This window comes from Ailuropoda melanoleuca, chromosome 3, assembly GCF_002007445.2.
Source record: "Ailuropoda melanoleuca isolate Jingjing chromosome 3, ASM200744v2, whole genome shotgun sequence".
NCBI classification, from domain to species: domain Eukaryota; kingdom Metazoa; phylum Chordata; class Mammalia; order Carnivora; family Ursidae; genus Ailuropoda; species Ailuropoda melanoleuca.
The window spans coordinates 67,386,642-67,399,381 of NC_048220.1; the positions used below are offsets into that span (position 1 = coordinate 67,386,642).

Here is a 12,740-nt window from a genome sequence, read left to right on the forward strand (position 1 = left end):
TATGGTTATGTCACTCCTGAAAACAAAAGAAAACAAGAAGAGGAAGAAAAACTACATCCTAGAGAGAATATCTAGCAATGTTAACTGTCTATTTAATTCTTTGCCACAAAGTTCATAATTCTCAGACTTTATAATCACCATTGGTACTCACAGACAGGTTTCAATATCAAAGCCTGGCTACAGAAAAGCAGGAGACCTCATTCTCATAAATCAAGATTCCAAAGATGAAAATTACCTGTTTATATGAAAAATACACCTTTGACTCTGTGGACAGTTGTATCAAATATAAAATGCCTATATTTAAATGTAATGCAAATAAATTACGTCCTTTTTCCAAAAACAGAAGAGGAAAAAAAATTTAGACACAAGGACCTTTAAGGGTAAGATTGAAATAATTAGAAAAGGGATACATTTCCATAAAATAGTAACATAGTAATACATAACACAGTATAGTCACTCATCCCTTAGTTTCTCCAGAAGCACAATTTGCTTGAACATCATCTTTCTTCCTTTAATCCTTGGAGGATGGAACTGGGGAAGCGGTTTCATTGTGTGTGAAGGATGGCAGACTATGCGGTCATTGGAGTTACAAACTTTCCCCAGATTTTGAATCTGACACTGTTCTTATCATACTAATATGGATGAATACAGCAAGTGTTTTAGGGAACAGTAACGATTTGAATGAATTACCAGGTGTTCAGTATGTTCTCATAGAAAAACACCAAATGAGTGGACTGATTTTCCTTTACTCACCATTCAATATCCCTACTAAATTTTATACAAGTGAAAATCCCTTAGGCCAAAAACCCAAAGACATATTACCATATGAACTAAAAATAATCTTCCAAGTATCCCAATAAGTGCAGAGCTAGACACCCGGAATTCTGTATCTTCAATGGTGAGCCAGAAAGATGTACCAGTCTAAATGTACAAATGGCTTATTAATAATAAATTAAAACTTTAAGAATTTTAGATGTAAAGATAGTGCTGAACAGATGTTTATTATTCATTTTAATTTTTTTGTAGACCAAATGAAAAGATGTGGTTTTATGTACTTAATTTATGATTAAAATTAAATTTAAATATGAATTAAATTATTTAAAAAGAATCTTTATATTTATTCTTCCTTTTATACTGCAATAAAATGGATCATTCTTGCTAATTAATACTAAATACTATATAATATACTGCTCTGACATTACGTCTTAACTACATCTGGAAGAGAAAATATTGATATCTATTAATGTCTTACATCATTTTTACACAGGTATGTCATAATATAGACACAGAATGAAGAAAGCCAAATTACATGACTTTTAAAAAATACATACTTTTCATATAATACTAATTTTGAAATACAATTACAAAGAAAAATCTGTAATACAAACATGAACAGTGCAAACATTTCTTTAAGACTTTTTGAAACTTTATTTTGGTTGATAAAAAACACAGTGAGCACCAAGTAAGAAATATTCAGCAACTTTCTCTAATAAATGCTTTTCACTTTATTAAAATTTAAAGGTGATTTTTAATGTGGCCCTGACCTTTTTGTGAGCCAAGTTATCTTTCAGTCATTAATACTATAAGAATTGAGAAGAAACTGTACAGTAAGAAGCACTTGTTAAAGCAAATTAAGAATTATCATAAATACAAAAACATTTTGATGTATTTTCTTAATTCACAGTAATAAAAATGACAAAATTAAAGAAAAATTTAAGTAATAGCATGATTCAATTGGAATGGGGAAAAAAAAAGATTGTCATGTTCCAGGGTCTAAAAAAATTACTCACTATTAAAAATGAATACTGACTTTTTAAATAGAAATTTGAACAAAGATCTTTACAAATAAAATCCCTTTATTTCAAGGACTTTTCATATAAGTCAGTTTCATCTTGGTATTTATTTGTGTCCAAGAGTGGTATCGCCACTGAACAAATGAGAAGCTTAGTTTATATCTTATATATTTTACAAGTTATAAGAAGAGCCAGGTCGTTGTAAGTTACAGGAACCATAAACTCCTCTCACTCCCAAGACCTAGTATTTCTCGAAGTGGGAAGAGGCCATGATGAAAACTCTTCTCATTACAGACTCTAAAGATGTAGCACTAGAAGGATTTTGAGTTTAGAAAACCTCAGACTCAATTTTCAGTGAACAAAGACAGAGAGTTACATGAATCTTCCTTCTCTCTGGAGTGGTCTCTCCCCTAACCCGACCATTTTATTCCTGATCTGGAGCAAAGACATTTTCTAGACCCTGTGGCACACACAACAGAACCAGATGCTGAGGATGATGCTGAGAAGGGACCAGGCAATAGCAAGAGGGTGATATGGATGTGAGTGATCAGTGTGATTTCTAGTTACTTGAGAAGCATCACATGATTTGATTGAAGTTTATGGGCAAAAAATAACAAGAGTGATGAAATCCTATAGTACAGTTGGAAGAGATGTGAAAGAGATTTGGAAATGCAGCTGATAGTTCTTCTCAACAAGAAAAGCTGAAAGATCACATGCTAAGCCATTACCTTACTTGATCTTTTCCAGCTCTTCCTCATTAGCATTGTCTGTAAACGAAATAAAGCATTTTCATTATCTTATCACTCAAGTACAGAATAGGGAAGCCAGTGGTTTCCCAGAGGAAGCTTAACATTTAAACAGCAGTTTCCAGCAACGAGTATACAAGACAAAACTTGCTTATCACATACACACCGCTAGAAGAAGCACCTTTAACATTCAAGCAGTCTTTCTGGTGAGAGTTCATTTGCTTTATTCTTTTGTAGAGAGAAATGAGACAGTATTCTTAAATAGAATGGAAATTTTGAGATATCTTAATTATTGGTTGGGAAAAAAAAAACCTATTGAGTCTCATGATTGGCAAGTGTTCCCTTTGGTGGTGGAGGTTGAGGACGCACGATGACTTTACCAGGTAACTTTTCTCTTCAAACATGTTCAAAAGTCTGTCGTTTTGGTGGCATCTTACAAATATCTCTGCTTCCATTTAATCTTTAACTATATTGGGGTCTACAAATGCTTTCAGTTGTGAAAAATGCTATATTAGTCAATCTTCCTGCTAAATGTTCAGCCATAACATGTCCTTTAAATCAGTGTTTTCTGTCTGTGTGATTCATAGTAAGAAGTAATTATGGCTACAAGTTTTATTTAAGGCTAATGGAGATCTTTAATGAGTGCCCAAGATCAGTGGCCTCTTGCATGAAGTAAGTCATAAAAATCCAAAGATCTTTTATTTACTCTCCAGTTTTAAATTTTTTCTCAGTGAACAACGAGGTATTAACTTTTTTTTTTTTAAGATTTTATTCATTTATTCGACAGAGATAGAGACAGACGGCGAGAGAGGGAACACAAGCAGGGGGAGTGGGAGAGGAAGAAGCAGGCTCATAGCAGAGGAGCCTGATGTGGGGCTCGATCCCATAACGCCGGGATCACGCCCTGAGCCGAAGGCAGACACTTAACTGCTGTGCCATCCAGGCGCCCCTATGCCACCCAGGCGCCCCTAACTTCTTGATTAACCTCTTTACCCTCTCTTATCTTTAAGGCCGATGAAGTGGAGCATAGGGAATATTTGGAGCAAAGAATATAGCTCATAGAAATGCTTGTCATATTTGTATATCAAGGAAGCATACTGGTGCCTTTGAGAACTATATCTGCAGAATTCACTATAAAGCAGGTCCATTTCAGACACTAGTCATGAATTACAAAAATACAACAAAGAAAAGATTTTAATATAAGATTAAGTCCTATAGAAGACAACCTTTGGCCTAAACCAAGACAATGGAATTACGTAGAAGTTCTATGGTAGGAAATTAGAAAATCATAAAATTGTCAAAGATAAGGATTCGTTCCTCTTCCTTGTAGATAGTGGTCTTATAAGTTATATTTCCCTTGTATATCCTCTGTGTTAAATATTGACCAAAATATGGGAGAGTGATAGCTTTCCTAAGATTACAATAATTCCTTTTTTTTTAATGGAGCCAGGAAACAGCAAAGCATTGTTATCAAATACTATTTATAGAAATATTTTATATGTTTTCTAAGTACTAATGTGTAATTTATTTTGAAGCAACAAAACCCACCATTGGGTTGTGGAGATGGCCATGTAGTGGCCGCTAATAAATGTTTGTTGTTGATCTTAAGTGAGTTACTTAGTAACTCAGTCATCAGCATCAGCATCACACCTCCTCCCTTATCACTGAAAGGCAAAAGGAAACCAAATACTTTCATGGTATGCCATATTCACAGAAACTCCACCAGTAGGAGTCAGACAATAAATGTTCAACTTTCTCAGAAAGCAGAGTTTCAATGGACAAAGAATGATAATTCCTAGAGACAATGCTTTGAGTCAAATCAAGTGAGAACAATTAAGGTAAATCAGAAAGTAAAATCTTGTAACTCATGGCCATTTATTATCATCATCTGGTTTCTAAGAATTTCCTAAAATTCCATTCTATAAGAAATGTTATACTATGAAAAAGGGGTTAAGAACATGAGGAAGAGTTGAATCTCAGGGCAACACTACTCAGTACGACACTCATTCACCACTGCTGCTCAAAACCAGATACCCTGACCCAGAGCCAATATACCTTCAAGACGGAAAGCTAACTATAGGGTTGGTATTCTTCCTGTCTCTCAAAACTGGCCTTACAAATAGGCTGCATGGTATCTTTTTTCAGAATTGAGACACTGACACAAACAAAAAGTCAATAATTCCCTTGAGTATAAATATGAACGATCTGGCAGTTATGGGGACAAATTCATTATTTTCCTAATTTGGTTTCTAGAATTCTATTATTAGATCTACTGACTCTCAAAATGTCCCTAGATTTTTAAAATTATTATTTTATTTAATTTTTTTTCATCATGATAGTGTGTTCTTTAATCCCCATCCCTTATTTCATACATCCCCTCACCCAACTCCCCTCTGGTAACCATCAGTTTGTTCTTTATAGTTAAGACTCTGTCTCTTGGTTTGTCTCTCTCTCTTTTTTCTTTGCCCATTTGTGTTGTTTCTTAAATTCCACATCTGAGTGAGATCATATATATATCATATATATATCATATATATTTGTCTTTCTCTGACTGACTTTTGTTTAGCATTATAGTCTCTAGCTCTTCCTATATTGTTGCAAATGGCAAGATTTCATTCATTTATATGACTGAGTAGTATTCCACTGTGTATATATACCACATCATCTTTATCCATTCAACAATCGATAGACATTTGGACTGCTTCCACAGTCTGGCTATTGTAAAGAATGCTGCTATAAACAAGGGGTGCATGTATCCCTCTGAATGAGTGCTTTTGTATTTTTGGGGTAAATATCCAGTATTGCGATTACCATAGGGTGGTTCTATTTTTAACTTTCTGAGAAACCTTCATACTGTTTTCCACAGTGGCCGCACCAGTTTGCAGTCCCATCAACAGTGCAAGAGGGTTCCTTTACCTCCACATCCTCACCAACACTTGTTGTTTCTTGTGTTTTTGATTTTAGCCATTCTGACAGGTGTGATATGATATCTCATTGTAGTTTTGATTTGCATTTCCCCAATGATGAGTGATGTTGACCATATTTTCATGTGTTTGTTGGCCATCCGGATGTGTTCTTGGGAGAAATGTCAGTTTCTTCTGTCCATTTTTTAATTGGATTATTTGTTTTTTGGGTGTTGGGTTCTTTATACATTTTGGATACTAGCCCTTTATAGGATATGTCATTTTCAAATATCGTCTCCCATTCCATATGTTGCCTTTTAGTCTTGTTGACTTGTATCCTTCTCTGTGCAGAAATTTTTTATTTTGATGTAGTCCCAGCAGTTTAATTTTGCTTTTATTTCCCTTGCCTCAGGAGACATATCTAGAAAAATTTTGCTATAACTCATGTCAGAGACATTACAGCCTGTGCTCTCTTCTAGGATTATATTTTATACTTTCAGGTCTCACAGTTAGGTCTGAAATCCATTTTGAGTTTATTTTAGTGTATGGTGAAAGAAAGTGGTCCCTAGATTTTAAAGCAAGATTTCTGCTTCTTGAGCCAAGCCAACTAGCTAAATAATGAGTTTAAGTATCCCATTCCCAAGTTTCTTTTTCTTTTTAGATGGTTGGGTTAAGCTAGATTCAATAAAACTGAAAACAGTAGAAAATTTTTTAAAAAGGTGAATTTAACAAATATAGTATTACTACTTTAGATCCATAGAATTACCTTTGCTATCTGTGAGATGTTAGAGAAGAAAGATTGTTTGGGGAATGTTAAAGATAGGAGATATAGCAAATTATAGAAAAATAAGATTTACTTTTTGCTCTATGATCTTAATTTCAGCTGAGAAACATATGAATTTGTTTTTGAAAGCATCATTATCTAATATTATTACAGGATTATCAAACTTCTTCATTAGCAGTTCAACTCTTTGAAGCCAGTGAAAGAAATAAGTAGTATAGAAATACGGCCTGTGATAGAGCTGTAGGACGGATTATGTTTTCATGAGATTCCACATTCTCAATCCATGTTTTACCTTTATTTTTTTATTGTAGTATTTTTTAGACAATTACATGGCTGCAAAAGATATAAAAATAATCACAGAATAGTGAGATATTATAGTATAGACATATTATAAACATTAAATTTTTATAGGTGGATTTTAAAAAGATGTTAGCTATGAAATAATTCACAAAAATTTGCAAAATAAACTAACATGAAAGAAGTATTTTTTTAATTTGCTAAAGGTCAACTAGGGTCAATTCATATGTTTCTTACAATCTTCTATTTTTTTTAGCTTTAGCCAAGCAATTTGTAGGTCTAGGTTATCTAAGAGAGTGTGTAACACAAATTAACTCACTTTTATTTCACAAATTCTCCAATGAAGAAAGCTGTGGATTGAACTCTGCTAGAAAAAGAGCCAGAAAGAACTCAAACACACTATCAGACCAAAATACCATATACAGGACACACATGTATGCACTACACACTTTTGTAGGTTCAAAAACAAGACATGCATTCAAAACAGAAATGACAGCTGTGTCATGCAACTCATCAGCATGCCCCTGCCCCCATGAAGACTGTGGTTTCTCATACACACAATGCTGGAAACTTAAAAAATATTTATCTCTATATATCCGTTCACATCCGAGATTTTTTTTTTTAAAGACTCAATGATGAACTCAATGGAGAAGACTTTCGTATAAGCAATTTTGAAATACTTTTGCTATTACTCATACTATACTCCTTAAATTACTGTAATTAGGCATTGCATGTGTAGAGACTTTAGTAGCTTCCTTAGGCTGATAGGATTTTCAACTCATTCTTCAGTTTTACTGATTTCCAGAACTGGCAATCCACATAAGGAGAAATCATCCCAACTGCATTATTCATGGAATATATTGTCAGTATTAAGAGTATAAAAAAAAAAACTCACAAGATAACTGATTTAGAGACTTTAGCACTTTGTGATGCTAAGTATGGTATTTCCAGTTAATTTATTCCTACTTTTGATAGCATTTTCTTAACATTAATGTTCTATTTTCTATTTGACTGTTAAACTTTGTTACTAGCTCTTAAAACTCATGTCTTCCATTCTCTATTTTAACACATACAAAATATTTAGCAAAGTTTTGTAAATACAGGCACAAGAATAAACACGGGGTTCTTGAACTAAAGTCTTAACCCAAAAGCTTAAAATAGATTATTTCTGTGCTAATAATCAAAGAGGACAGAACTCTTATAATTTTGCTGTGTGAGGATCAATGCAAAAATCATCCTCTATTCCTTCCCTATATATCATGCTAAATATTAAATGGAATTGTGAAGCCTTTAGTAACTGATTCCTGGCCTCTGCATTTGAATTTTTTTAAATAAGATTTGTTCCTGGATAATTTGTGAAAGTTCAGCATACCATTTTCAAGGCGGCAATATGCTATATATTTCAGACACATAAAAATTTAATTTAAAGATACATTGGAGCCCTGATTGTTTTTAACTAAAAAACTTCAAATATATTCCAGGGGAACATATGGAGTTAATACTAGACATGTTACAAAATGGAGAAAATACAGTGATATGCTTCTAATGCATTGTCATCATTAAATTGAGCAATACAGATTGATTTTAAGCAGATGATCATTAATAAGTACTATTTTTAAGAACTCAAGGAAAAGGAAATTTAAAACGTACTTAATATTGTTTGTGATAATCTCAGGAACTTGTATACTGAGCTAAGAAAAAAAAACACCCTAAAATACCCTTCCCTGGACTTTTGAAGTATCCCTTTAAATCCTCATAGACATTCATCTACAACTCATTGAACCACCACTAGTACGAAAAGCTGGACTAGCTTTGAGAGCAGTCACCAAAAGAAAGGTAATCAGAAGCACTTTTATAAATATATATATATTTATAAATTTATTTATTTATTTATTTATTTATTTATTTATTTATGGGGTTTTGGGTTTTTTTTTTTTAAACCAGAAGTGATAAGCTAGAGGTTGGAGGTGAGGTGAAGTATGTCAGGTAGAACAAGAGACAGTGAAGAAAGCCTAGACTTGAGAGAAGGTGACCTCTGCTGGAGTCTGCATGACTGGGGCAGAGGTTACAACTGAGGGAACATATGGTGCTCACTGGAGAGCTTTCAAGTCCCTCATCAGAAATTTCCATTTAATTAGAGAAATAAACACAGGTCACCAAAACCTTAGAAGAAGAATAAAGAGGACATTATAGGACCTGGCACAATGCTTATAGATGATCAATAAATGTTTTTTGATGCTTGTTCTGCCAATGAATGGTCCTTGTTCAAGAGTGTCAAAATCTCATAATTAGTGTTTCTTCGTAGTTTTAGAGACCTTAATAAAATAGCTATAAAACTGCTACATAGACCAAAATAAACAAAAGAGAGCAAATTTATGTCTTTGTTAGAAATTTTCATCCTGTAAGCACATGCTTAGAAACCCCAATTCATCTAGGATGTCAGATTAGCCAGGGTACTGGGGTGCCACGAGAATTTCTGTAGGGGATCTTTCCTACTTTTTCCCCTCCGCATGAGTCAGTCCGCTTCTCCACAATCAGCCCCATGCTTCCAGCTATTGATTGCACCTGCGAAGAGGAGCAAGTGAAACCACACTGGACACCCATCTCTCCACTCTTCAGGCGTGACCGAGGTCAGAATGGTCACCAGACGGAAGCTGGCTCTGGTATCGGCTGCACCCACTGTGCTTTCCTGAGGCACTGAGTCCTCACTAAGCTACTTGCTTCTCTGGTGAAGAAGAGAGAAGCCAGGTGAATGTCAGTGCTAGTGTGGGAAGGGAGAAGACATCCTTTTTCAGTTGCCACAGAGGGATGAATTCAGTGCTCTTTGGCACTCTGAAGGGGAGGGCATGAAGTGAAGCAGTGAATGAAAAATACTTGGCAGTAAAGGATTTTCTTTAGAAAAGCTGGGGTAGTCAAAGGGATTTGAATCAAAAAAATGGCATGAAGATTTCAGGAAGAACTCTTTGTCTTTAGGGCAAATGGGGCTGGAGAGAGACAATGAGGAAAACGGAAAAGGAAGAAAAGATGAACAATACCATAATTTTGATGAGCAACTGTTTCATGTAACCCACCTGTTTTCTCCCTATTCACGCTTAATAAATCACTGATGATCAGCAATCAGGCCACTGCAGTACTTTTAAAGGATGTTTTTCTAATTAGAAAGACATTGTGCTGAAATAATAAATTTGAGCAAATATGGAGATTGACAGATTTTTACAAGAATTGTTAAAGAACAAGTAATGTTGGGAACCACTTTGCCTGTGCTGACACTGTTTCTGTGCAACTGAGGACAACTCAGCAGCTCCATCTTGGTCCCGACTTGATCTCTTCAGCCCTCAGTTTGATGTTAAAGCACTCAATAAATACCCCTTTTCTGCCAAAATTCAGCAGACCCTCCATCATCAAATCACCCAGATAACTACATCAACTGCCATATCCTTCTAGTTTCCAGTCATATTGCCAGTTGGGATGGTTTGGTATATGTAAGACCCCAGGCACTTAGGTTTTTTCAGTTGTGAAGTACTGTTGTTCATTAAAAGAACAAAGAATCTCAAAACAAGATTCTATCACTAAGTTTTGTTGATTTTACCTCTTAGATGTAAACCTGCTGATTTCTTTCCATCTCTACCTCGGACAATCCTAATCCAAGCCTCCATCACCTTCCACCGGGATTTTTGCGATAATTGGTCCTAACTGGTCTCCAATTATCCATTCTCATCCTTCCATCTGTTTTCCACAATGTAGCTACACAGCTATTTTCAAAAGGCAAAAAAGTGATTATGCCACTTCTGATTTATAGAATCCCCCTTGCTCTTTGGAGAATGACCACAAAACAACATGGCCAACAGTCCCCACACATCTGGGTATCCCCTTTCCACTGACATCATGTGTCACGATCTCCCACACTCTCTTTTGCATCCACCTTTTCTAAGCTCCAGGACTTTTCCAATTCCTGGAGTGTAGCATAGTCTCTCTAGCCACAGGGCCTTTGCACACACGGTTTCCTCTGCTTGAAATACTTTCTTTTTATCCGTTTTTTGTCTTATTAACTCCTATTCGCACTTCAGACCTCAGGTTCCATTTGATTTCCTTAGAGTATTCCTCTTCCCCTAACTAGACCAAATTCTACTGTATTTGCTCTTAACAGCAACACATACATCTCTTTCACAGAACTCAAAACAGTCATCATTTTAAATCTCCTTCAGTAATTATCTGATCCCTGAGTTCTTGACTTAGAGAGGTTCTGTAGTCTCCTAAGGGTCTTGCATAGAACCTGGCTTATAGTAGGCTTTGGCCAATACTAGGATTATTTGGATAAAGCAATAAACACACACATGATTTATTCCTGTGTATGGATTAGCCAGCCAGGACATACTCTCGGCCTGTACTGGGTGATGTATTGTACTGTACTGCATACTTGTACTATATGATGAATTCTGGGTGGGTGACTTCTACAGTCATGGGCTTCTATTTCTAAATATTCTCTGTAAAAAAATATCCTCACCTACCATTCCTTTTGTACACATGGGCCTAGGCATATGCACACTTACATGCATTTCGTTTATGGTGCTAAATTCTCACAGTAGGTATTTGGTAGTACTTCTTAGAAAAGAGAAATCTTTCCCTCACTGAATTAAGTATAGGTACTTAAACCATATGTAGCAAATATGGTATATGAATATGTATGCTCATTCTTCAATTTTTAGAAAGGATAGTGAAAAATACTTGTTGAAAAAGGTGAATTTTTCAATGAGCTTAAAACAGTTCCAAATTTGAAGTTGGGATTCACGATTTTAATCTACAATCTAGGGCAAAATATCAATAACACCTTTCCAGCAGACAACATATACCAACTTTAATCATGCATTATTTTAAGACAGCAATACACACATTGCTGTGATAGGGTATTTGGATTTATCCAAAAAATTATGTTTCCTCCTAAAATGTGTTCTAATCAAAACTAGTGAGAGCAGCTCCCAGTATACGAAAGCACACTGAGTCTGATAAATAATCTCTGGTAAATTGTGGCAGAAAGTGCCCTGGCAAGCATACCGATGCAGGTCAAACCTGATATTTTTTAATGTCCCTTCAACATGCTGGAGTGATTGGCTCCTCTGTACCCCTTGTCAGTTTCTCACAGCAGCATGGTGTGCAAGGAAGTACAGACAGCCACTGCTGGAAAAGGGTAACACCGATATGGAAGCCATCAAGAAGATGAAAGGTGTTCACTTATCATTCAGCAAACAAACACCAGAAAGCAGAAACTCTATTATAATTTCACCTCATTTTTCTTTGTTATGGTACGCCTGACAATACAGTCAAAATAGTAGAGTCTGGATACCTCAATGTGTAATTCCAAATATTCGATTCGGTAGCAAATGTATTCCCTGAATGAATACCACCATTTGCCTACAACATAACATGTCTGAAATTGGGAAATGAAATTATAATAAAAGATGCAAACGTGTCCCTTTATTTACAACAAGAGGTTCTGATCTGGAGCATAGAACAGGAAATTTGAATAGAAAAAGATATAAAATGCAGGGACTAAGGATACCCAGGATACTTACGGGAACAAAGAACAGGCCTGATTTTCATACGCTGTTTCTCTTTATTAGCACCTCTGGGTTCAAAGAAGGCTCATGACGTTCCACCAGTGAGAGCAAGAAAGCACTCCTACTAGGCTATGGGGGAACTTACCACATCCCTGTGTTCTCCTTCTTTAGGCGTAAGGATGATGGAGAGCAAAATGATTCCAAGGTAATGGTCAGGATAATGGGGATCTTTCAATGTTAGGGTCACATCTGTGGGCCTATGATATAAAAATATTAAGATTGTGAACAGTTGTTAAATGGAGAAGTCAAAAATATGTTTTATATTGACAATTTATTATTTTTAAGGAGAAAGTCAATTTTGTCTCCTTTTACTTTTCTGGTATAATTTCTGTTGCTATTGAAATATCATTAATGGGGCGNGAGAAGTCAAAAATATGTTTTATATTGACAATTTATTATTTTTAAGGAGAAAGTCAATTTTGTCTCCTTTTATTTTTCTGGTATAATTTCTGTTGCTATTGAAATATCATTAATGGGGTGCCTTGGTGGCACAGCGGTTAGGCGTCTGCCTTTGGCTCAGGGCGTGATCCCGGCGTTGTGGGATCGAGTCCCACATCAGGCTCTTCCTCTATGAGCCTGCTTCTTCCTCTCCCACTCCCCCT

General features: G+C 35.4%; 1 protein-coding gene across 16 annotated transcripts in view; it reads right to left on the reverse strand.

Moving 5' to 3' along the window:
* The window catches only part of MCTP1 (multiple C2 and transmembrane domain containing 1), a 508,366-nt gene that overhangs the window by 219,097 nt on the left and 276,529 nt on the right, over positions 1-12,740 (reverse strand). For 13 of the 16 annotated variants that reach the window (XR_004624150.1, XR_004624149.1, XM_034656519.1 and 10 more), the window contains exons 5-6: positions 12,224-12,335; positions 2,522-2,560 (exon numbers count right to left, since the gene is read on the reverse strand). Coding sequence is in view for 14 of the 16 variants with exons in the window: in XM_034656519.1 (XP_034512410.1) it covers positions 2,522-2,560; positions 12,224-12,335 (151 nt within the window). In the remaining 2 variants the exon portion in view is untranslated. The remainder of the gene's footprint in view (positions 1-2,521; positions 2,561-12,223; positions 12,336-12,740) is intronic. The other 3 variants (XM_034656508.1, XM_034656511.1, XM_034656514.1) reach the window with 1 other exon arrangement.